Here is a 23,957-nt window from a genome sequence, read left to right as displayed (position 1 = left end):
TCTGACACAACAATCTAGAGTGCATGAACTTCTAGTCTTGTTACAGAGGCAATGGCTGGGACTGAATTAGGCACAAGATGACTATGTATCCCATAAAGCAACTTTGTTTCTAGTTCTGCTGTAACTTTTTGTACCTGCTACAGGCGCTAATAAGCAAAAATTCAGTTGCTAGCGCTGCACAGTCTTTCCTGGTCTTCTATGGATAGCTTAGTTGGCCTACATTGAAAAAAGTCTCTCTAACTGGATGAAGGTGCTTGTACCTCTTGAGTAAGGCAAGATCTAGATAATCCTCCTGCTGCTGTTGACAGACTGCAGGAGGATTGAGAGCTGGAGAGAAGAGACAAAGATGGGAAATGGTGGTTTTGGCTGGAAAGGCCGTCTTGGATTCCAGCAAACAGGGTGGGTAATAATCAGTGTCTGGGGTCCTAATTACTGGTTGCCTGCAGATGAGTGTCCTTCCTTTAAAAACAAAGTGGAGCCACTTGGTTCAGTGCCTTGCATTGGAACTAGAATTTTTCATTCACCTTGGTGTGCTGCTTGCTTGCTTGCTTGCTTGCTTGTTCCTTTTAGGGATACATTTCGGAATAAGTGGGTATGTTGCTTTCCTGCAGAGGCTGGTGTGTTGTGTAGATGCACACCTCTTTGCCTGCCACCCCTTGAGCCAAGGAAGACTTTCTCTGGTTTCTCAGATCGTTTCTAATCAGGGCCCAGAACAAAAATTCAGATACCTTGGGTGTGTCTGGTGATACAGAAAGGCTTACCTTTCCTGGGGTTATTTAATATCCGTGGATTGTTTGGGGTCAGTAATGAAGGGGCATCACTCCCACCCACCCTTTAAATGCTAAAGAAGTTAAGTTGTTTGTTTGTTTTTTTTTCTTCAGAGGGTTGTCGGTCAGTTCCTCTTTCATATTGTTCTGGTTTCCAAGCCCTTGGGTGGAAGGTAACTTAAAGCACTAGGTTGTATGAGGCTGAAAACTTGCATAGGTGCCTTGCCTAGGTGCTGTAATTAATAAAATGTAAGCCTATTATTCAGCTATCCAGACTTAAAAGGTTGGGTGTAAATTCCTGCAGGTTTAATGCGTATCTTTGGCAGTTGGATATAAAAGCTTCAACTCGGAAAAGAAAATCTGTGCTGCTCTTAGTTACAGACAAGGTGCATGTCTACCAAGACTCTTAAATATGTAACTAAAGATTAAACCACTCGGGTCTAACTTTTGGGTACCGTAATGGTAGTGGTGGGTGGGTGTATGCCTCTTCCGTAGCTGAGTTGCCAGCTTGTGTTCCATACCGTGGGAATTTTGAAGCAAACAACTGTCAGCAGCTAGCTATCAATATATTCTGAGTTCTGACAATCAGGATAGCAGCTTTTTTCCTAGGGCAGCATTAAGATAGCAAAGCTCTTAAACAGTCATCTTGAGCTGGAGACTTCTGCCATGCTTTTCACTGGAGCTATTGCAACTTAAGCAGTGCAAGTTCTTTTAACCATACAGTAATCATAAGAGGGATAGTCTGAGATCACCATTTTGCTATGCTGTTTTTCTCTCTCTTTCTTTACCACCATCAGTCCCTTGTGCAATAAGCAAATATTTAGTCTAACCAGATCCTTTCAAAAGAAGCTAAACTCTGATGCTTCTTAGACAGCCAGGGCTATTTACAAAGAAAATTCGGTTTTTTCCAAACAAGTTCTAAACAGTTTCTTTTGGCGCTTGTACTATATTTGCATGTCTTAGAATCCTGACAACTTCCATTAAATGCCCGTTGACATTGTTACAAAGGAACAGAATAAACTAGCCGTAGAGAACAGACTGGTATTTCAGTCTAGCATTTACTTCCATATAACTTGGCAGTCTTTCAGAACATCTTTGCCATGCTGTTGAATTGGAATACTAGTTTAAAGAGCTAACATCATCACTATGTATACATAGCTTAAATAAGAAATATTGAACAGACTGCATGCGTGATGCAACTTAAGTACAAAAAACTGATGGTGAAATGCACTAACGCCAAACAAAGTTACTTTGAGTTTTCTAGAAATCTTGGCTAACTCTATTAGAGTATATTTAGCTTCTGAGTCTAAAAAATTTACCTGCTAGCATAACTCTTCTCCCTTTTCTCCTAGGCAAAGAACTCCAGCAACTATGTCGAAACACCATGATGCAGGAACTGCTTTCATCCAAACCCAGCAGCTACATGCTGCCATGGCAGACACTTTCCTGGAACACATGTGTCGCCTGGACATCGATTCTGAGCCAACCACAGCACGAAACACTGGCATTATCTGCACCATTGGTAGGATTTTTTATTTTATTTATTTATTTTTTTAAGTATTGGGTCTAAGGGGGGGAAGGAAGGCGGGTACAGCATGTCAAGAACACCAAAGACTTGTAGGATGAACCCTAGGAAGACTTGGATATTTAATTTGGGATATTTGCAACATGATGGCCAAGGCTAAACTCGTGAAGTTTTCCACCTACATTCTTTTCCCAGTCCTGACTTTAGTGGAAGCTGGTCTGAATAGCTGAACTCTAAATTGTGGCTAATCTTGCCTTCCCGCTTCAGATAGTGGCCCAAGGCACCAGTGTTTTGTTCTGTTTTGTTTTTGGTTTTTTTGTTAGTCTCCCTATCTCCATCTGCACGCTGCACAGGAGGGAAGAAATTGCTGCAATTGGCTTGTCCCCAGTTCTCAGTATAGGCTGAAATAGCTCTTTTAGATAGGCAAGTCACAGTTGTTACTTTGTTGAAATGCTCCATTCTCCATTAGGACCTTTTGGCTACTGCGGTTGTCTTCCTGTATATCATCACTTCCTTCCCATCAGATCTCAGCTGATGGACAAAAATGTAGCATTAAGTCTAGTGCAATTCTGTGGTACTGCTTAGAGGAGCTACCTGGGTGTGTGTTTATAAAAGCTTCTTACTGAGATCTTGGATGAGTTCAGTGTTTTGGAGCTTTGAGGACCTGGAGCAAGTTGGTGTGTGCAGTTTCTGTAAGTCCAGCAAGGAGATGTGCACTGTGTGTATTCAGTATCTATGAATAAATGGATTGGTTTAGGAGTAGAGGGGTTTGCTATGTGAAATAGCAGAACTAGGAATGATCTTGTCTTGAGTTACCTTTTTTAAGTTTTACGGACTTTAAATTTTTGACCGTCAACCTGTTTTCCTTCTTTTAGGCCCAGCCTCCCGCTCGGTGGAAATGCTGCAAGAAATGATTAAATCTGGCATGAATGTTGCTCGCCTCAACTTCTCTCATGGAACTCATGAGGTAAGGGTCTGGGTTGTCAGTGAGTGCTGCCTAATGTTTTCAGTAGCAGATACTTAAACCAAGATGAGGCCTGAAGAACAGTGCTAATTAGCTTTTGGGAGGTGTATCTTCTTGTAAGAAAGTGCTTTCTTTCAAAAGGCAGATTAAGCCTACATCTTCCTGATGGTGTTTAGCAAGGTGCGACTTAAGCATATGCATCAGTCCACTCTAAGCAAAAGAAAAACTTAGTCCCTCCTGTCCACACGCCACCAAAAGAATCATAGCTGGAATTCTGTTTTCAAACTCCTGGAGAGCCTACAGTTCAGAGTCCATTAACTGTCACTTGTATCTTATGACAACTTGCTACACTTGAACCAATGTTCGGTTACAGGTTCTCAAGAGACTCTTCCCTTTTTGTGGCTTAGACTATCGCAGTATCTAGAAGCCTGTTCTTGTGCTTTGTGCAAAAAGATGAGGTTCCCTTCTCTGAACTTGCTCTCTAAAGAGATTCGTCCTGTTTCTGAGTGCTTTAATCTTTTGATCTAGCTTCTTAACAGTGGCTTTGTCTTAGAAAAGTACAGTTTAGCATTCGTGTAGAGTCCTTATGTTCAGTCGACCAGAATCTGAACTCCTCTATTTGGTTAAAATATGAGCTGTGATGCTTGAGGCTGCTGGCCTATATTCCCCTGCAACATCTTTTGAAACAGACGACTGTTCTGTCGTTGCTGCTGCCCTTGAAAGAGCAGTCCTTTAAAAGCAAGTAACTGTGTTGCAGTGAACATTCAGTTCTTCAAACTACTGAAAATAGGCATTATGCAAGTAGGCGATTAGTCCTGCTAAAACTGCTTTCTTCAGAATCTACAGGAGTGTTTTCTGGACCAGGATGTAATACCACTTCTGCCCCGCAGCCCCAGGTTTTGGTGTTTTAACATATGGAACACATGGTGAACATCACTTGGCTTATTTCTTTACTAATAAATTCCTAATTCAATGTATGTATCCTATCCCTGGGGTCTGCAAGTAACTGTAGTTTCCAAGTTTTGGAAGCAAACTTATGGCTACTGCAGAGAGGTTCTGGTGAACTAGCTGGCAGAGTTTTGTTCCAACAGGTACAGAATAGCTGTCTGGCATTTAGGGGGAGGCTTGTGCAAGAAACAAGGTCACAAGAAATGCACACCATTTGTTAAGGCAGGCGAGCCCTCTTCTTGCTGATATAAATAGACTGGATTCCTCCCTGTGACCTGAGAAGTTGAAAGGGTCCCATTCCCTAATACGGATTCCCTGGAATGCTACCCAGGGCCTTTCTATTGGCTGTCCTTTAGCTTTCAAAATGTCAGGGACTCTGTGTAGACTAACAGCTGTAGGTGGCTTTAGTAGGACAGATAGTTAACTCCTCAAGCTGGGTAAGAACGTGGCTGCTTACCCCCACTCTTAATCTTTAAAGGGCAAAGGGCACTAAACGTATGCATGAGAGAAACCACAGTTGACCTTCTACTTGCGTCTTGTGCAGTAAATGTAGGTAAACTGAATGTACAAGAACTCTCAACTGTTAGGGTTATGTCAGTGAATGGGCCAGAGCTCAGCAAATATTTGCTTATGTATATAGCAAGTGCAACTTAAAACAGTCCTTTTAACAGCCGTTAACTGAAGGTGACCGGGGTTCACTATTGGTCCTGCTGTTAAGTGGGTGAGGGCTTATGATCAGTTGTGAAGCTACTCTGGTTAACTATACATTGTACTAGCAGAAATGGGAAGTGGCATGTTCTCTAACTTCACTTCAGGGGTCACGAAAGGGAGGGGATACAGGAACTCTTCTAAACTCTTTCCCTCTAGAAATTCTGTTTTTCTTCTTTTGGTTGCGTAGCATAACATGGCAGGATTCCCGTGTTAGCTGTCATGTTTATTGCAAAGTTTCCCAGTACCATGGCCTTCCCAGGCCATGATCAGTCACTTTATTCTTTCCTGCCCCAGCCCTTCAGATGCATCTGGAACACTTCCACCTTATGGGGTGAAAAATCTCCACGAACATTTGCTAGTATTGCATACCTCAGTTCTTGTGTCTTGATGGTGTATGCATATACATGTGCTGGAGTGGGAGGGAGCTTGACTCCAGTATTAGCTAGTCTTGTACTTGGCTGGAAGCGCTTCACAAATAGCAAAGCTGTTTATTTCATTTTTAATATGGTTTCCCAAAAACTGAGGGGCATGTATATGGTGATTATTTGTGGTACTTTTCGGTTCATCTTCTGCAGACCTGCTGTGGTGCACACTTCTGGATTCCTTCATCTGGCAGTCCATAGTGGTGTATGTTTTGCCTCAAAGTACCTCCAAACCTGGGGGATGAAACTATCCTTCCAACTTGTCTTTCATTATTTTTATGCACCTTTCGTTGTAACAGACAAATTATCAAGTGTGTACGAATAGCTTAATTTGGACTAAGTGACAGTAAGCTCTTTGTTTGGGTGAGGGGGATATGAAACCAAGGTAAGTGTTACCACATTAATTCTGCCTTGTGCTCTTGCCAGTGAAACCAAATCAGTCTACCAATGCAACCAGAGATGGGGCAACAAAGTGTATAGGCTGTAAGAACACTAGTGACCCCATCTTGGTATTTATTTTGGTTCCCAACCTCGCTGTGATCTTCAATTTTTTGTTTTCAGCATTCTAGATTAAGCAGGCAAACAAAAATAAATCCTGCTTTCTTCTTTCTACATTCAAATATTGGGCAAGGTACTTGTACAACTTCAAATACTACTATTAAGACTTTCATGAGCTACCCCAAGTGTTAAAATGTGGAAAGATTTTTAACTCCTACATATCAATCTTCTGTAAAGTACTAGTAACAAGGAAAAGTATTTGCAACCTAATAGAAGTGTATACTTTTATATGAGGGGAAGGGGGATGGTGGGGGGGAATGGGTAGTCTTACCTGGCTACATCTATCTAGCTTTGTTTCAGTCGATGTGTATTCAGTTGAGAACCCTCTTAGCTCAAATCAGCCTTTTGCCAACAGCTGTCTGCTGAAGTTTACATAACCTTGGCTAGAGAAAGTGCTCTTGGTGTCAGAGTGGCTGTTTGATCAAACTAAGCAAATTGTTTTTATATTGATCACCTTTAAAGGTGGAAGTCATTGGCGATAGTGAGGCACTCCGCCTGCACTAGAGGTGAAGCTCATCTTAGCAAAGTGTTCTTGTATGTATGAAAATCAAATACATTCTTCTAATCACTGAGGTGAAGAGCTTGGGATTTAAAAAACACAACAAAAACAGACTAACAAATTTGTTAGTCAAATGGGTGACGTATTACTTGGAAAGTAATTACCTTGCCTTTTAGAAGGGGTATAGACCTGGGGATTATGGAAGGAATTTTCCCAGGAATTGGCTTCTTTGAAGCTGGCTACTACAGGATATTGTCTCTGTCTGTGACTGCTATACTCAGTATACTAATGTGACTGAAGCAGTACAACTTGTTTTGACAGGTTCTTGCATTCAGTTTACATAAGTGAGATCTTCATAGCTAAGCCTAAGTGAAAGCTTAGTTTACATTAAACTGTTCAAGAATGGAGTTAGGTGATTGTCAGAGAGGGGGGAGGCACATTGCTTATAGGCTTATATAGTTTTTGGGAGAACTTGTCTCCTTACTGCAAACAAGAAGTATTGCATGGACAAGACTTCTAACAATTCTCTGTGGTTCTTCCTAGTACCATGCAGGCACAATCAAGAATGTGCGTGAAGCCACAGAAAGCTTTGCTTCTGATCCTATCACCTACAGACCTGTGGCTGTTGCTCTTGACACCAAGGGACCTGAAATCCGAACTGGACTTATCAAAGGAGTAAGTGTGGCGTATGGTTTTTGTTTTTAATGCAGCCTAAGATTATACACACAACTGGTTTTAAATAAAAAATACCTTGAGGGAACTAGATAATTTGTATGCTGTAATAGCAGCCTTCCTTCTGAGCCAACCAACCTCTTAGCAGAAGGAAGAAGCTGTAACCTTTCTGTGACTTCATCAATGCTTGCTATTTCCCTGACAGTGGATGAGTTAAATACCATACAGAATGGGGTGTGACAGTGGGACACCTTGCGAGCAGTAGTTTCCTGCCATCCAAACCTATTCTTTCCTGTTATTGTCTGTCTGCCCAGGATTTCTCTTGGCTTGTGTAGAGCAGACTAGATAGAGGTGTGGCTGCATATCTGCAGTACAAAGTTAAAGCCACTTCCCAGTCCTGAGAGAGCTTGTACATTTGTTGCATGCCCTTGTGGTGTTAACCTTTCCCTTGTTGCCAACAGAGTGGTACAGCAGAGGTGGAGCTCAAAAAGGGTGCGACTCTTAAAGTGACCCTGGACGATGCCTACATGGAGAAGTGTGACGAAAATGTATTATGGGTGGATTACAAGAACATCATCAAGGTCGTGGATATTGGCAGCAAAATTTATGTAGATGATGGCCTCATTTCGCTGCTGGTTAAGGAGAAAGGTGTGTACCAATGAAAAGGTTCCAGGACAATGCAACTTTTCCCTGTGGGACTGCCCATCTATAGTGGCACTTCCTTTTTCAGTGACCTGACTCTTACCTTTTAAACACTTTATATGAAGCAGTTAGTCCACAACCTCACAATGAAGTTGGTGTTCAGCCAGGTACTGCATCTAGTAAAGATGGAGTCACCGAATTCATTGATGGACAAGGATTTCTCATTTTGGTGAATGCAGTAAAACTTCCTCATCAAGACCATCACCTGTAGTATCATCCCTTCAGCCAAATCTTACTAGTTTGTATTTATCATTTTAAACCTTACTTGTTATGGGATAAAGCAGAAACCAGGGATCAGCCATGCATTATTAGATTGTCTTTACTGCATATTGATGGGAAAGCTGGCTTCCCCTAATAGCCAAACATCACTTAGATAGTGGCTTATAGCACCAGAGTACCTAATATTGGTGCATGGCACAAAACTTGCTAACTTCTAGCGACACTGGCTTAGAGGAAAAAATTTTTTAAAACCTTCTTTGGTACTGCATGCAGATGTGGCATAAGGCTGGAGCCTGGTGTTGCCCAACAACAACACCCCCCCCCAGCCCTGCACTCTGGGATCAAGGTGTCCAATCCAGTGTGCAGGGCAAGGGCTCTCCATGAATCTGGAAATTTGATGATGGGGTAGAAGTGCCACCTCTGTCATCACCAAGTTACTGGACTCTTTGGGAGCCATGTGGATGAGATGACACTTAATGATGTGGGCCTGATTTGGTACATGGGCCAGGGGTTGAGCACCCCTGCCTGAAGCTGTGTGGAAACCTAAGAAGTAGGAACCCTTGTGAGCATATATGGGGCAGCTTAAAATACCTGCTTTCAAATTCTGAGAGGATATACTACTAAGCCTTCACTATAATGGTAAAAGTAGTGTAGGGAAGCTTGGCATAACTGACCAGAACAGTCTTGGATTTGTATGCTGTTATCCATTATGCCAGTGATTTATACTAAACTGCTGTAGCAGGTGATGAAAACAATACTTCTAGCAAATACAGGATCTGCACAGATCATTATAATGCCTGCACAATATAGGAATTATCATAGATATATTAAGTATATTCAAAGTCTCCTTCCCTTAAATCCAGTAACTGTTCATGAAAAGGGCATTTGCTTTAGATAAGCATCGGAAGCTGTGTCCACTGATCCCAATACAATGGTAGCACTATCTAGCAGTTACAATTGCATGGTTTTGGAGCCGATGGTAACTTGTGGCTTCTAGCAGAGCTAGCCTGAATGGTCAATAGTAGTTTGAATTGTAAAAACTTAGTTGGTACTTCATTAAGCTATTTTATACTAGTTTATTATTCTTATGCAGTGGTTCTCAACCTCTTTAGCCTCAAAGCATCCCTTGGCAAATGTCAATTCTTACTTTTGGGGGTGAGGGGGTTGTTTTTTTGGTTTTTCCTCCCCCCCCCCTCGAATCCATAAACAATAAAGCAATTCTTCTGTTGGAAAGAACTTTGACCATAATAGGTCAAAAGGTTTCTCACCTTACAGTTTCCTGGCTGGAATCTCTGGGTTTTTCCTGATGGCCATTAGCACTCTGTCAGATGTGCAAACGTGACTAACTGTAGCACCTTTCAAAAGGATCTCAAAGCATTTAAGGGTGCTACAGCACCCTGGTTGGGAATCACTGTCTTGAATATCTGACTTCATAGCTCTGTCAGAACTGCCACTCCTCCTAAGTAGAACTGTATTTGGGAGACTGGTAATGGCATATCTAAAAGCCACTAATTTGAATGGGATCAGAATATGGCTTCACAAGTGACATGCGCTGTGTAGATGCTGTCTTCCTTTTCCAGGCTCGAGGGAGAGCTGATTTTTAGTTGGTTCATAAATCTTGCTCCTGGTTAGTAAGTGACAAACTAAGACAAAATGCATGCATGAATTCCTGCTTGCCTTGAATGATCTAACATGACTGCGTACTGTGAAGGCAGATCATTTTCCAACTTTATCCAACCTGTCTGATTTCAGGCTCAGACCATATTGTCACTGAAATTGAGAATGGTGGGATGCTTGGCAGCAAGAAAGGTGTGAACCTGCCTGGAGCTGCAGTGGACCTTCCTGCAGTCTCTGCAAAAGACGTTCAGGACCTGAAGTTTGGTGTGGAGCAGAATGTGGACATGGTGTTTGCTTCCTTCATCCGCAAAGCTGCTGATGTCCATGCTGTCAGGGAAGTGCTAGGAGAAAAGGGGAAGAACATCAAGATCATCAGCAAGATTGAGAACCACGAGGGTGTACGCAGGTAAGCTCTCGCAAGCATGTCTTGTATGAGGTTCAAGGAAGGATTCCTTCCTGATGGTAGGAGAATGGAAGACAAAGGGTGAAGCCCATACTTAAGTCTGTGGGACTGCAGGCTCTTCTGTGGTCCCCGTCCCACTTGTCAGCAAAAACTTAGTGGGGTAGGGTTTCTGCAAAATGTGCAGTTATGTTACTTTTGTCCAGAATACCATCTTGCTATATGCGTAATATCACTGCTTTAAATTTCAGTCATTTGCAGTGGATCTTGCAGTAGCCAATACAGAAAGAGACTCCTTACTAAATTTGCATCAAAATTTAATTCTCAGTCTAACTAATAGCCATTACTTGCCAAGTGACTGGAAAAGTCCTAACAGTTTGAAAATAGGACTATCTTAGAATCTAGTTATCAGACTACAACAGACATCTGTGTCCTTTTGCTTTAAAAGTACTCTGTTACAGTAGGTATTGCAGGATAGAGAAATATATTGGGTTGTGGAAACATGGTACTTGTATGGGCAAGTACTTGCATATTCACTGCTCACATAATGATATTAAGGTGGGGTTGGGAGGATACCTGTGAGTAACTCTCTCTTTTTTTTTTTTTGCCTGTCAGGTTTGATGAAATCATGGAAGCCAGTGATGGCATCATGGTGGCCCGTGGTGACTTGGGTATTGAGATCCCTGCTGAAAAAGTCTTCCTTGCCCAAAAGATGATGATTGGACGATGCAACAGGGCTGGTAAACCCATCATCTGTGCCACTCAGGTACTTTGGTTACTAATAGCTTTTCTTGTGTTTCTTCTACCACAGATGTTGCATGAAGAGTACTCGGTCCTAAGTGTGCCCATTACCCACTGGCTCCAGAGGGAGTGTAAGGGAGTAGTTTCCAAGTCCTGTTTGTTGGAGCATGAAACATTCAAAGCAGAACTACAATTTCTGGACAGCTTCTGTATTCATAAAGTGTACAGATTCTGTGTTCCTATATTAGTCAGTAGGCACCCTTGTTATCTCTTCAACCAGGTGATGTAACCTTACAAATATTCTCCTCGCATAAACCTGTTATGCAGGTTAGAATATACAACAGGCTTGTACAGTGCCTATAAACTTGTCATGGAAATCTGCCTTGGAGGATCAGCTTCCTAATGCATCTGCAGCCCATGCTGGAATGCTATAGTACCCTGTCTGGTCTTGTCATTAGTGAGGGTATTGAAGGGACATCTGGAGCCAGATAGAGGCACGTGGTATTTAATACAAAGAGACCAACAACTGACAATTTTGCTTCTCTCCTCACAAGCCAGTTGTAAGTAGCAAATATGGACAGTTTTGGGCAGTGGGGGAAAGTAGTAGGGCTGTGCAAAATTTTGACGGGCATTTTGTTGCAAAGCTGTTGAGCTCGAAACCACGAGCACCCAGAGGCCTCGCTTGCTGTTGCCAGAGTCGGTTAATGCAGGGCTTTCTCTTTTAAGCTCCGTGCTCGCCAGCTGCGGAGCATATGGATGACAGCATGCTGGCTGGTGGTGCTGGCCCCAGTCGGCAGTGCGAGTCTGCCTGGCACAGGCTGTGGCGAGTGCTGGGAAGAACCCAGTGCTGACACTGGCCCTAGCTAACAGTGACAGCCTGCTGTCATCCCGCATGCAGATCCAGGGGCCTGTGCCCCCTGGGAGGGCTGCAGAGGTGTGTCAGACTTCTCCTGTGGGGAGCAAGCCCCCAGATCTGCTTGTGGGATTACAGCAGGCTGCCGCTGCCAGCAAGTGATGCAAAGTTTTTTGCTTTGTGAAACTGCACCTCCAAAGGAAAGCAACCTAAGTAGTTGGTGATTCTTAGTTAACGGATTCAGAACTCAAGATCTTTATAGCCTACTTTTTTTCCTATCTTCTAGTGCAGTTGTTTTGTATAGAGCAGGCACATCTTTGAATTCAGTGGCTTGCCAGTAAGCTATGTTCTGTGCCTTAGGCTAATTTAGTAGCTTTTTCCTGGTGTGTTATGGTACTAGTTAGATAGTACCTTTTATAAGAGGGATATTTGTATAGAGAAAACTGAGCTATAGACCAGATGCCAGACAAGATCAGTTATTGGCTTGAATCTGTTTCTAATTTAATACTTTGGTTGTACCTCCTTGTATGTGTCATAAAAATTCAGAAGTACTGATATTGATCTTCGCTTCCTTCTTATAAAAGAGGACTAGGTTGTGTTACACAAACAACAGGGAGTTTCTGTGCCAGGAGCATAAAAGGTGGTCTCGGCACGTCAGTCATCATTTGTCAGCTCTTCATTTGCAAGACGGCAGCATGTTTGTAGTATCCTGATTTTAAATTTTGAACTGACTTAATGATCTTGCCATGCCCTACTCAAAATATGGTTTTAAACTATTCAGATGTTATATAAGTGTGCTAGAGAAGCAGTTCTCTTCTGGAGCATAACATTAATTTTTGACTCTTCCTTTCCAGATGTTGGAAAGCATGATTAAAAAACCTCGCCCAACCCGTGCTGAGGGCAGTGATGTAGCTAATGCCGTCTTGGATGGAGCTGACTGTATTATGCTGTCTGGAGAGACAGCCAAAGGAGACTACCCTCTTGAGGCTGTCCGCATGCAACATGCTGTGAGTAGTGCCTGTGCTTTTTTAAAGGGTAGCATTCCATAGCCTAAAATAGGGATTTGCCAAATCATGGCAGATGACACCCCACCTGGATATCTGGCTTTCGTATGCATTCAGAGCTGGGTGGCAACACCCAACAGCTTGCTCCCACCCTGGCTTTTTTTTTTTTGGTAACTTGCTCTTCCCTCATCTCTTATTTGCCATGTGTCAGCATAGTTTTGAGGAGCCTGCTTTACTGTGATCATGCACAGACTGGTACAGTATTGCCCTACTGGCACAAGATACTTTGTGCTAGAGGAGCAAACTGCCCTCTGTTGTGTGCTATATTATCTAAAGGCAGAGCCAAGAACTGAAATGCAGTGGTGGGAAATGTCCAAACAGGATTGGACTGCAAGGCATCTTAATTTCTCTTTATACCAGAGTTAAGCTTTAACTGTTACCTTGGTGTGAATTACCTTGAATCCACCATTCCAAACTCAATATATGAAGCCTTCTAAATGGGGGAGCTGCTACGGAAATCACTTGGTTGAGCTGTGTTCAATAAATTGAAACACAATTTTAATGACTTTGTGGTGGGGGAGAGGGGTGGCTAAATGACTTGCTCAATCTTGTTGCATTTGACAGCTGTGCCTTTGGGGATGTTTTTTGCATGATTACTGACAGGACTCATTTGTTCTTTTTACATGTTTAAACTGCCAGAAACTTCTCTGCTCTGCTTGGAGTTCACCCAACTCATTCCCCCCCCCTTCATTAATTTAAGTCTGATGCCAAGTGTCTAGAAGTACTGATGCTCCCCAGTTAACTGCTGTGAATTACAGCACTGATAATGCACACTAGTTTGTCAGTTGCAGTTCAGGTTATATAGATTAATAAATATAGCTCTTGTGTGTGCCCTTACAGTGCATTCTGTAGGTATTAACTTCCTTCTGTCCCCTCTTACCTTGTACCTGATCTTTGTGATTTAGGTACTTTTGTACACGGGGGGGGGTTGGCAGTGAAATCAGACTGGTGTTGAGCAACAACTTGAAAGCATGTGACTGTGTGCACTGCTAACTGTTCACTAATTGCTTGTCTAAAAATTCTTCCCTTGGCAATCTTGAGGATTGACCCTGATACCAATATCTGGAAACTTGCAGCAGGAGTCTACAATTCTAGAACTGCAAACTTATCAAACTTGGCAACAAGAGGCCGGGCCACCAGAAAATAATTGCGGCCCAGTTATTCCTTTTTTTTTTTTTTTTTTTTTTTTAAATGTGGATATGAATTCTTCCCCTAAGTGACTGAATAAAGCCAGCAGACTTCTCAAAGAACCCTTTTTTGCTTTCTCTTGAACAGAGCATACCTTAAAGATCAGTCACATTGAGTTTCTGTATTTGCTTATTGGATCTGTTTGGTTCATGTTAGGTGCTTGGTGACTGGCTTAGTTCTGACACTGTAATGACAAAATATGGTGAACTCATGGCTCAAAGCATGGGCATAAGGAGAAGACTTGCTAGTACATGTTGCTGTGAAGCAAAAACTAAAGCTGCTCTAAAAATGAGAACAAGATCTTTTTACTGGCAGTTGAATTTCAGCTCTGCGCTCTCTGCGTTCTCTCTCTGTCCCGGGAAGTGCAGATAGTAGCCAGTAAATGACATGAAGGGACAATGAAAATTTGCCTGCCAGGGGCCTTGCTAAAGCTGGGGCCCTTCAAACACCTTTTATCCTGCAGGCTTTTAGAGGTAAGGGCTGCCTAATAAAAAGGCCTTGGGCTATGCAATATTTCATATGATCGAGCTCAGGAGTCTCTCCACCTTTTTTACAATAAGCCACAGGGCACCTTCCAAACACTCATGGAAAACTGGTTGCTTGACTGGTACATACAGGTTTGAAATGTCAGTGTCAGCTGCTACATTAGATGGTGGCTATGGTTTTAACTAGGTCCACTGAATAGTGACTACCACAAGGGCTCATTCTTAGACCCAAAGCTAAAGAGGCAGTGAGAAAATAAAACTCTGCCAATCCTGCTGCGCTTGTGACTGGCACTGAGAAAAACAAGTCCTATTCACAGGCTTCACTCTGGCATGCTCATGCCTGGCTCATTGGGTTGCTGATCATGCACCCCAGCACTGCTCTTGGACTTTAAGGATCATGTACCCCTCTGAGCTGTCTGTACTGTGTAGTTTCCTGGCTTGGGCATGTACCAAGTAGGAATGAGTAGGACTTGTTTGCCCTGTTGGGACCCTTCATGCACACCTCCTTCCCCGTACCATACCCAGGTATCTGAGTGGTTTTGGACCTTGTATGTACTTGCATACAGTAACTTCACAAGAATCTTGACATAGGAGCAGAGGGCTGTCACTTTTTTATATTTGGGTGGTCTCTTCAAGTGCCTACAGTTTAAACCTTTATATACCTGACACATCCCCCTGAACTGATGGCCTTGATGCAATGCTGTGGTCTCCATTTGGTAACAGCCTTCTATCCAGAAAAAAAGTGCTGAACTTAACTCCTCCTTCCAGTAACACTAGTGCCCTTACAAATCAAGTGAGGCTTCTGAATCAAGAGTTCAGTAGCAAGTTTGCAGATGTTGGGCAGGATATCTCCTTGCAGAGAAGCATTCCTGCAACCTCAGTGGTCAGTTGCTCTTGATTTGACCAGGCCGGCTAACCTAACCAATGGAAAAGCAAAGGATTTTTAACCACTGCTGCTGCCCAATTGTCTAACAAGCTTTATTTCCTTCCTTCCTCACCTCCACTCAACCAAGGAAATTTCCATACTTCCCTACAAACTTACAGAAACTTGTCTATGCCCTGTAGGCAAAAACAGCTATGAGACCAGTTTTGAAGAATTGCCATAGACTTTGTCTAGGGGGGAATAAGTGTGGGTGATCCAGGGTGGGGAGGACAAAAGACTTTTGGGTTACTTTAAATGACAGCTAGCAGGGAGCTATTTGATAGATCCAAGCTTATACTGCATGTTTCCCAAAGCTGCCTGTCCTTGAATCGAGAATTGAAGATGTACCATGAAGCTCCTGGCTTACATGTTTGGAGTGTGTGCTCTCTGAGGTGGACGCTTTTTTAATCTTTATCCTCCCCTCTCTATCTAACAATAAGTTCTAAGACTTGTTGTATTAAACTTGCAGCTAATGTGCCAGTCTCATTGCATTGCAATGCAATCTAAGTGTCTCTGAGCTCAAAATACTACTCGGAGATACTACAAAGGATCTTGTGGTTGAAGACCAGGCTGAGGAGTGGGGATTTCTGCCTTCTATTCCTGTTTTTTCCACATGCATCCTGTGACACTTGGACAAGCCGCTTGCATATCTCCTCCGTAAAGAGCTCGGCCTTCCTATAATGCATGAATGTAGAATTAATTAATTCATGTTCAGAGTGCTGTGCCCTCATTTGGATGGTGCCTTAGAAATGAAATCTATATTGAATCAGACTAATAATTCCTAAAACCTCAGTATTTTTTTCCATGCTGTATAATTTATCCCATTCACTTCCCTGAGTAGCTAACTGAAATCTGTCTTGAAAAGATGATCAACGTTTTCTCTGCATGCTTTTCTGGTAAACTCTGCAAGCCTTCTTTTATATGGCTGTTGAGGACTGGTGTAGCTTACAAAGACCTCAGTTCTTGTCTTCAAAACTACTTGGTCCTGTATATGCTTTGTATACCGGTTTCTTAGACTGACTTTGGAAATGCTGACAGATGGCTTTTTAAAACTAGATTCAAAGGCTGCTGCTCAGTCTGCTTCCATCTTCAGGAACAGGCATTGAAAGCTTGTCTGTAGCTGTATACCTGTACTGCAGCAAGTACCAACTTGTGTGATGTGAGGTACAGGAACCTTCCATGCTCGATGGACAGCCATATAGGAAGACTTGATTCTGTACTGTTAACCATAATTTCAAAAGGGTAAGGTGGTGCAACGCTGAAGATGACTTCTTGGCTCTTTATGATTAGCTTAGCTGTTTTTAAATAAAATGGAGACCCTCTTGCCACCCAGAGGTCACTTGGAAATTGCTCTCCACTAGCTCTCCTTCAGGGAGAGCAGTCCTAACTGCTCTGGGGCACTGAAAAGTGGTGGAGGTCATATACTACTTCAGTCTATTCTGGCATAGCTAAATGTTGTGCCTTTGAGGAGTGGAGAAACCAGACCTGTAGCAGGCTAACATTTTGCATGTGTTCAGGTGATCCTGTAAGGCTGAAGAGAATTGCTTCCACAAAAGAGCAGAAAAGCTTAACTTCTTCTTAGCTTTGCTAAGGGCTACAATCTGGACTTTTATTATTTTGAGGTCGTCTGATTTTAAACAAAAGACAGTGCCTCAAACGGTTCCTTTGTGAAAATAACTGATCTAATGGGCAGACGGTACCATCTGTAAAACGTGGCACAACGGCCACTGCAAGCATTGGCACTGCTACCACGATGCCCTTAGTTCTAGCTTCGGAGCCAAAGTTTCACAACCCTACCCTCTTAATCTCTTGCATGACTTTGACAATTAAGCAAATTAACTTGGTGTCACATTACTCTGGTGTATCTCTTTCCTTCTTTCTATGTTGCTCCTTTCTTCTCCCTCCTTCCCTCCCTCTTACTCTGGCCTGCAGATCGCTCGCGAGGCTGAGGCCGCAATTTTTCACCGTCAGCTGTTTGAAGAACTTTTCCGCATCACTGCTAACATCAGGGACCCTGCTGATGCCATGGCTGTAGGCGCTGTGGAGGCCTCTTTTAAGTGCTTAGCACCAGCTCTGATAGTTCTGACCGAATCTGGCAGGTAGGGCTCCAGATAGGGGAAGTAAGATGTAAGACACTTTGGCTCTAGTAAGATAAATGATCTCTTTACTCCTCAGGTCGCAATGGTTAGATGCTCTGAACAAGGCAAATTTTGTGCTTCAGGTATTCCTGTAGGTAGAAACATCTCTTCCTACAAAAAACACAACCGTTCACAGGACAGTCACCATTTAAAGACTTCAGCCTTGCATACATTCCCAGTCTGAGGTTACATCATCCTTACTTCACAGTAGGTAGAAGCAGAGCAAGAGTGCCTGGCAGTTGGGCATGGATGTGAAGAGTGCAGGGTGAGGTGAAATGGCATGTGTTAATGCAGTTCAGAAGAAAAACCTCTTAATAGCCTGGTGAGTGAATTTCTTCCTTAAACTGGCCATTGCACATGCAGTATGCCTTGACTAAACAGCACAATCACCACCAGGGCACCATAGAACTTAACCGGTTAATCTTCTGAATAGCAAAATACTGATACCACTTCATACATGTGACATCCTGCTAGACATGGCATCTCGCCTTACCCTGTGCCACCTGGGTGCTGACTGACATGAATGTCGTCTTCCCCGAATGCATGTTGCTCTTATAGATTGCTCGTGAGGCCGAAGCCGCCATCTTTCACAGGCAATTATTTGAGGAACTCCGTCGCCTGGCCCCCCTGAGTCGTGATCCTACTGAAGCTGCTGCTGTTGGCGCTGTGGAAGCGTCCTTCAAATGCTGCAGTGGGGCTATTATCGTCCTCACCAAATCTGGAAGGTAGGAGGTGAAAGGTTCCCACAGGTCAAACGGACTTCTGTGACTAGGGGTGGAGGGGGATAAACATTTCTTGAAGGCTTCCTTTGGAAGCATAAAGTGGTAGTCCTGAAGCTGCTGGAGAGCCAGGCACCTTCAAAGCTAAGGCTCTCTGCCTGCAATACTAGTTCCACTTGGAAGATGGACAAACACTTCAAATGTCTGCAGATGTTTAATCTATAATGTGGTTCTCCAGCCTCCCTTGACCAACTTGGCTTCAGCACCAAGAGCGTATACTTCTGTTGTTGAAAATTGCCAATAAGGTAAAAAATGTAACAGGAAGCAATTGTTGAAAGTTAGAAACAAACTTCTTGGCTGGAAAAAAATCTTGGATTTAACAGCAGGTCAGAAGTTCAATGGATGCAAAATCAAGTTCTTAAAACCTTTTGGGCTGACAACAAAATTAAAGGCCTGCATGATTGATTGTTGGGTCACTGGCTAAACCATTTTAAGTGGCTGTGCCCATCTCTGCCCTCTAATTGCACACAGCTGGCTAAGCACAGGGGCTATGAACCCTGGGTTTAAAGCAAGAAGTCTCGGATTGGCAGAGGTGAATATCGGTGTTAATCCTCTTTGTTAAATTAACAGCTCCAGTGTGCTGTGCTCAGATTAATAACACTAGTATTGCTGCAGATTTTTTAGACACTGGAATGTGCAGGACATGGACACTATGAACCTAGTAGCGCAGGCATGGCTGCTGCAGTTTCTTGCACCGGCACTTAAGGATGCTGTTTGTGAACCACTAACTTGGGACACTCTTCTCCCAGGTGATTATTATAATAGACCTCATGGCTAAAATGATCCAGGAATAGGAGGAGTGAAAGGTCTTAAACCTCACTGATCAGCTCCACACAGGAATAGCAGGTCTAACTGAGCACATGCCCTGTGAACAACTGATTTATCCTTCTAAAGGGTAAATCCTGGATTTCCCACTGAATTGGGACCAGCTAGGTAGTGCTGCACAGATGTCCTTAAATACACAGCAAATATTCTGCATGAAGAACAGGGCTGACTCTAAACTCTTGGCGTACCTTCAGCTTTAAAGTATGCTTCATACCATCCACTGTTTCTGTAGAAAAGGGAATGACTTAAAGACATAAGAGTGTGTGTGTGTCCATGTAACTTGTGCTTCTAAAGTTTCTGCATAAAGGCTTCTATCCTTACACCTGACCTTTTCTGAAGATCTCTAAACTGATATTTGATTATTTTTAGTCCCGGATTATGTTACAGCCTCTGAATACCCTGTTCTTCAAGAGTCATAGAGGCGTTTTTCAGCTTACTCCAATTGGGGTTACTTTCTTGTAAGCAATGACCTTTTGTCGCCAAAAAAAAAAAAAAAAAAAAATCCACCCCCCCAACCAAACACAAACCACTTCAGTACTTAAGCAGGTTTTTTGTTCGTTTGTTTGTTTTTTACCTGAGCTAAATTTAATAACAACTGGATCCTACAAATCTAGTTAATGGCAGTATATGTCATGCAGTCTTATTCTGTTCCATGGACTTTGGGAAGATTTAATTTTTGCACAGGGATGTCATGATCTCTTACAGTTTCTGACGCTATAATTGCTGAATACAAATTCACTTGCTTCCCTGCCCCTTCCCCCAAGCTGCCACACTTGCACCCTAGTAAAGGGGGCAGTTGTAGATCATTCCAGCTGCTGCTGCTGGTGATAAGACACCTTTCAGCACCACTGGTGCCCTGCTTCCTAACATTTTTCTGGGACAGGTTGAGAAGACCTTTACCATATCTGTTTCTTGTTTTGAGCATGGGCAAAGCTCGTGTAATTCAGTGCAGTTCTCATGCTAACTTCTTAATTCATTCTAAACTGGTGGATGTGGGGCAGTGGGATATAGAAAACAATTAAAAATAATACAACTTGGGGCCATGTATGCTTTCTTCCTGCATGTTTGACTTTGTGCTTTTCCTCTGATGGTTTCTAGTGATTTACCTTGAGTCTAGCCTTCTCTGATGATCTGATCCCACCACAGTTTTCAGAAGAAGCAATCCTGATTCATATGGGACACCTTGGTGGTATTTCTTGCACATCCAAAGTGGCTGTTTGCTATCACCACATTCTCCCAAATCAAGAACCAAATGCATATTAATTGTGCCATCCAAGGAAGCAAAAGGCACAGAGCTCTACCAACCCAACCATCACAGATAATTAAAGCAAATGAGAACTAGGCTAGTGATGAAACCCAGCACTTGGCCTGTGGCAATGTGGAATCCCCTTATTTCCTCCTGTGCTGACTTCATAGAGATGTCTTTTCAGTCATGGCTGATGGTTGACTTCTAAATATTGCTGCTAATGCAGAATCCTGCTCTTCTCCATGCCTGTGAGAAGCGTATTCAATCCTAACTTCCACTGTTTTGTGGGGGGGGGGGGGTGTTTGTGTCCTGACTCAGCGTTATGACAGAAAAGTGGGAGTCCATGACAGCAGGCAACACACAGGGACTCTGGTCTCTGGAGTACCAAGAATTGTTTCCATAGAGCAAAACAAAGTTGTTGCTGGCAGTTGGTGCTGGAAACCAGCATACTTCAGGGGGGCGGAGTATAGGGTTGGGTAAAGTATGGTATTTCAAGAAATCCAGAAAATCAAGGTGAGAGCACTGTCCCAAATCTGAGGGGGATTGATAGTTGCATGCCCCCCCCCTCCACCCCTCACCAATCCTAAAAGACCTACAACCCTCCTCTCGTGTGGATGGGAAATGGCCTTTGCTAACCTGCTCATGAATATGTAGGATTAGGAGGCTCAGTCTGTATTAGGATGTTACACAATGACAGAACTTGGTGGTTCTTGCCAGACTTACCTTAGGTTCCCAGGAAGCCTACTCGAAGTATGTTAGATGAACTTAACCAGCAGTTGATTGATTGAATGCTGGTTGTTCCTTTTCTTACTTGAAGATGGCACCAACCTAAATGCTGAGCACATGTTCCTGATCTTGCCTTTGTTCTCCCAGATTCTTCAGGGGCACGCAAGGATCAGCCACCCAGAGCAACCTGATAAGAGCTCAAGAAACCTAATTTATTTGTCTTCCCTCCCTACTAGGTCAGCTCACCTGGTGTCCAGGTTCCGCCCACGTGCGCCAATCATTGCTGTGACCCGTAACGGGCAGACGGCACGGCAGGCCCATCTGTACCGTGGCATCTTCCCTGTTCTGTGCAAAGAACCAACCCATGATGCATGGGCTGAGGATGTTGATCTCCGGGTAAACTTGGGCATGAATGTTGGTGAGTCATGTGGCTTCACCTTTTACTGTTTTGGGGTTACCAAGGCTTGAGGGAGAAATTCTTTCAAATACCTTGCTGTTTGAGGCTGATTGTACTGCCTGTAACAAAAGACGGGGCTTTCTCCAGAAAGGCCAGCTTCACTCCTTACTAGCCAGCTACAGCAGGTCTGAACTTTCAGTATTTCCTGTTTTTAAAAATTGCTCTCTAGCACCACAGCCTTACTTCCAGGAGAGCTGTGTGGCAAGAATGTCTGTGTAGCTTTGTGTATGTGGTGTAGGTGGCAACTCTTTTTCTCACTTAAGGGTCACATGGCACTAACAGAGCGTTGGCATTTGGGGTTGGGGTGGCTATGTAGTCTGGTACTTTGCATGGAGGAAGCAGCCATAGCTGAATCCAAGATTGCTGAAGATTACAGAGCTAATGTAGTGCCATAGATGTGACATGCAAGCCCTTGTGATGGACCAGAGCATTGGTTGCTAGAGTGATAATACTAGTACAGCTGAGGAGCCCCCCACCCTGATGTAAGGCTGCCACCTTGTGGCAAGAGGGCATGCAGACATCTGATGGGAATGGCAGCTGCTTGAGCCAAGTAACTTGCAGTACAAGCATTAAATCTTGTCAAGGTATCAATTTTCCTGCTGGACCTGCCAGAAACAAGTGGCATCTTCCTACAGCTGTGTGCCCACCTGTTTTTGATAAGCTTTCTAACTATCAGCGATACCAGGCCCACTGCAGATGGTGCCTGATCAGACAGTTGCATGGACTTGGCTTACAGCTGCTCCTGAATTTCTCTCTTCCAGGCAAAGCACGTGGATTCTTCAAGACCGGTGATCTGGTTATTGTGCTAACAGGGTGGCGTCCTGGGTCTGGCTATACCAACACCATGCGCGTGGTGCCAGTTCCATGAACATCGACTCTTGGATCCAACCCAGCAACATCTTCCCTCACCCCTCCCCCCCTCCCCCATCCCTGCCCCTTTGCATTAGACCAGCAATTGCTTGCAATTGTTCTCCTTGTCTGTAGAGCGGATGTAGGTTGCTAAATGCCACCGAGTACAGCAGCAGGGGGAGGAGACCTTTACTAAAAGAGAAGAAATACTTGAAGTGTTTAGGTATTTTTTTTTTTTCCCCAAAGTACGCTCCCTGCCCCTTCCCCCCTACACCCCAAAGTGATACTGCCTCGATGTATGTTGGGAGTCAGTGTAGGAACTTCCTGCATGGTCTCTGAATGTGTGCTGCTGCTGTTCCTCCTAGTAGCCTGGTTACTGTCCAAGGGCATGAATACTGTGTCTTTCTTTGCTCCGGTCTTGGGAGCGTAAGGGAAGGGAATAAGATGACTGTGGTTGACAGTTCCAATATAATGCTCTCTGCAATAGGCAGAGTACAGCCCAAAACCCTGTAGGTTCAGATGCACAACAGCTTATGTAATGCCCGCCCTTCTCTGCCATGTCCTGAATGCACCTACAGACTTGTACTGTCACTGTCACCACTGCACTCCAGTCCAGAAGCAACAGTAGATTAAGTCATGGACCTGTATAGCCACACATGAAGTGTGTAAGATTGTTTTCCACTTGGATTTACAGTGGCTTTCTGGACTCCGTAACTTATTCTGCTAGTCATCAAGGAACTGAAACTCCAAAGCATGTTGATGGAAGACAAGGTGGACTTAGCTCTTAAGTCCTAGATAGAATAGTAACTTGCTTGAGACAAGCTACTGTACATCCCCCTGCTAGCATATATAGGGAGCCTAACGAATGGAAGCTTCCAATCTACAGGAAGCTGTGACTTTAAAAGCCTCCACATGAGACCAAAATCTGTGGCATGGTGCGGGCCTGGGTTTCTTCTAGGCTAGTTGTGCACATTGGGGGATAGAAAAAGGAAAAAGCAGGGTCTTTGGGTCTTAAAGGGTTGAGTGCTGCAGTCCCAGCTGTTGCACAAACTGCACTCCCACTTCTGTGCTGCTAAGAACTTGTGCTCCTGCCGCAGTGTCGCATATCTGTCTGAGTCGAGTAGTCACATTTCCTGAGAGCATTCTCCTGTGTTGTAAGTCTGGACAAATTACTGTAACAGGTGTATTGGGTTGTAGAGCACAACTACGTACATCAATAAAGAGAAGCTAAAGCACCCATCAGCTTTCTATTCTTTTGGTGTTTTCTGTTTTCTGCCAAGTGCTTATGTCAAGCCAACCTGCTCAAAAGCAACAGTGCTTAAGAGCAGCATCTGAAAATGTAAGGTCTCTAAAGTCATTGCCTTTGGGTGGTGGAGAGTCTTTAGCATTGTTCTAGCTTCTTGGCTAGACAGCAGCCTTCAAATGTGCCAAATCTAACATGGCTTCAAATGTATGTGCCTCACAGATACCTGTGTGTCTCGGTTACCCAGTGAGGTAGCAGAAGGCTTTCATCGACCAGTCAGTCAGCACTGCAAAGTGAGCCTGAGCTGTCCAGGGTGTAGCCCTTCTCATACTTCAAATCCTGCCTGTCTGAATAAGAGTTTTGCCTTGTGGGCTTGCTAGACAGGCTGCTAAAGAGTAACTCCAGGATGGAGATGCGTGCCTGCTTGTTCTCTTGTT

The 23,957-nt window shown here is 43.6% G+C and overlaps 1 protein-coding gene across 2 annotated transcripts in view; it reads left to right on the top strand.

Annotated features, from left to right (window-relative positions):
* Nucleotides 1–23,519, top strand: part of PKM (pyruvate kinase, muscle) — a 29,834-nt gene extending 6,315 nt beyond the window's left edge. The window contains exons 2-11 of one of the 2 annotated variants that reach the window (XM_019533270.1): nt 2,120–2,289; nt 3,168–3,259; nt 6,938–7,069; nt 7,528–7,714; nt 9,740–10,010; nt 10,620–10,770; nt 12,453–12,605; nt 17,954–18,120; nt 21,208–21,389; nt 22,190–23,519. In XM_019533270.1, the coding sequence (XP_019388815.1) occupies nt 2,139–2,289; nt 3,168–3,259; nt 6,938–7,069; nt 7,528–7,714; nt 9,740–10,010; nt 10,620–10,770; nt 12,453–12,605; nt 17,954–18,120; nt 21,208–21,389; nt 22,190–22,296 (1,593 nt within the window). In that variant the 5' untranslated portion in view covers nt 2,120–2,138 and the 3' untranslated portion in view covers nt 22,297–23,519. Of the gene's footprint in view, nt 1–2,119; nt 2,290–3,167; nt 3,260–6,937; nt 7,070–7,527; nt 7,715–9,739; nt 10,011–10,619; nt 10,771–12,452; nt 12,606–17,189; nt 17,357–17,953; nt 18,121–21,207; nt 21,390–22,189 lie in introns of both variants that reach the window. The other variant, XM_019533272.1, reaches the window with a different exon arrangement.
* The last annotated feature ends 438 nt before the right edge of the window (nt 23,520–23,957 follow it).

Source organism: Crocodylus porosus, unplaced genomic scaffold, assembly GCF_001723895.1.
Source record: "Crocodylus porosus isolate Cpor-Errol unplaced genomic scaffold, CroPor_comp1, whole genome shotgun sequence".
NCBI lineage: Eukaryota > Metazoa > Chordata > Crocodylia > Crocodylidae > Crocodylus > Crocodylus porosus.
This window is presented reverse-complemented; position numbering and strand designations above follow the sequence as displayed.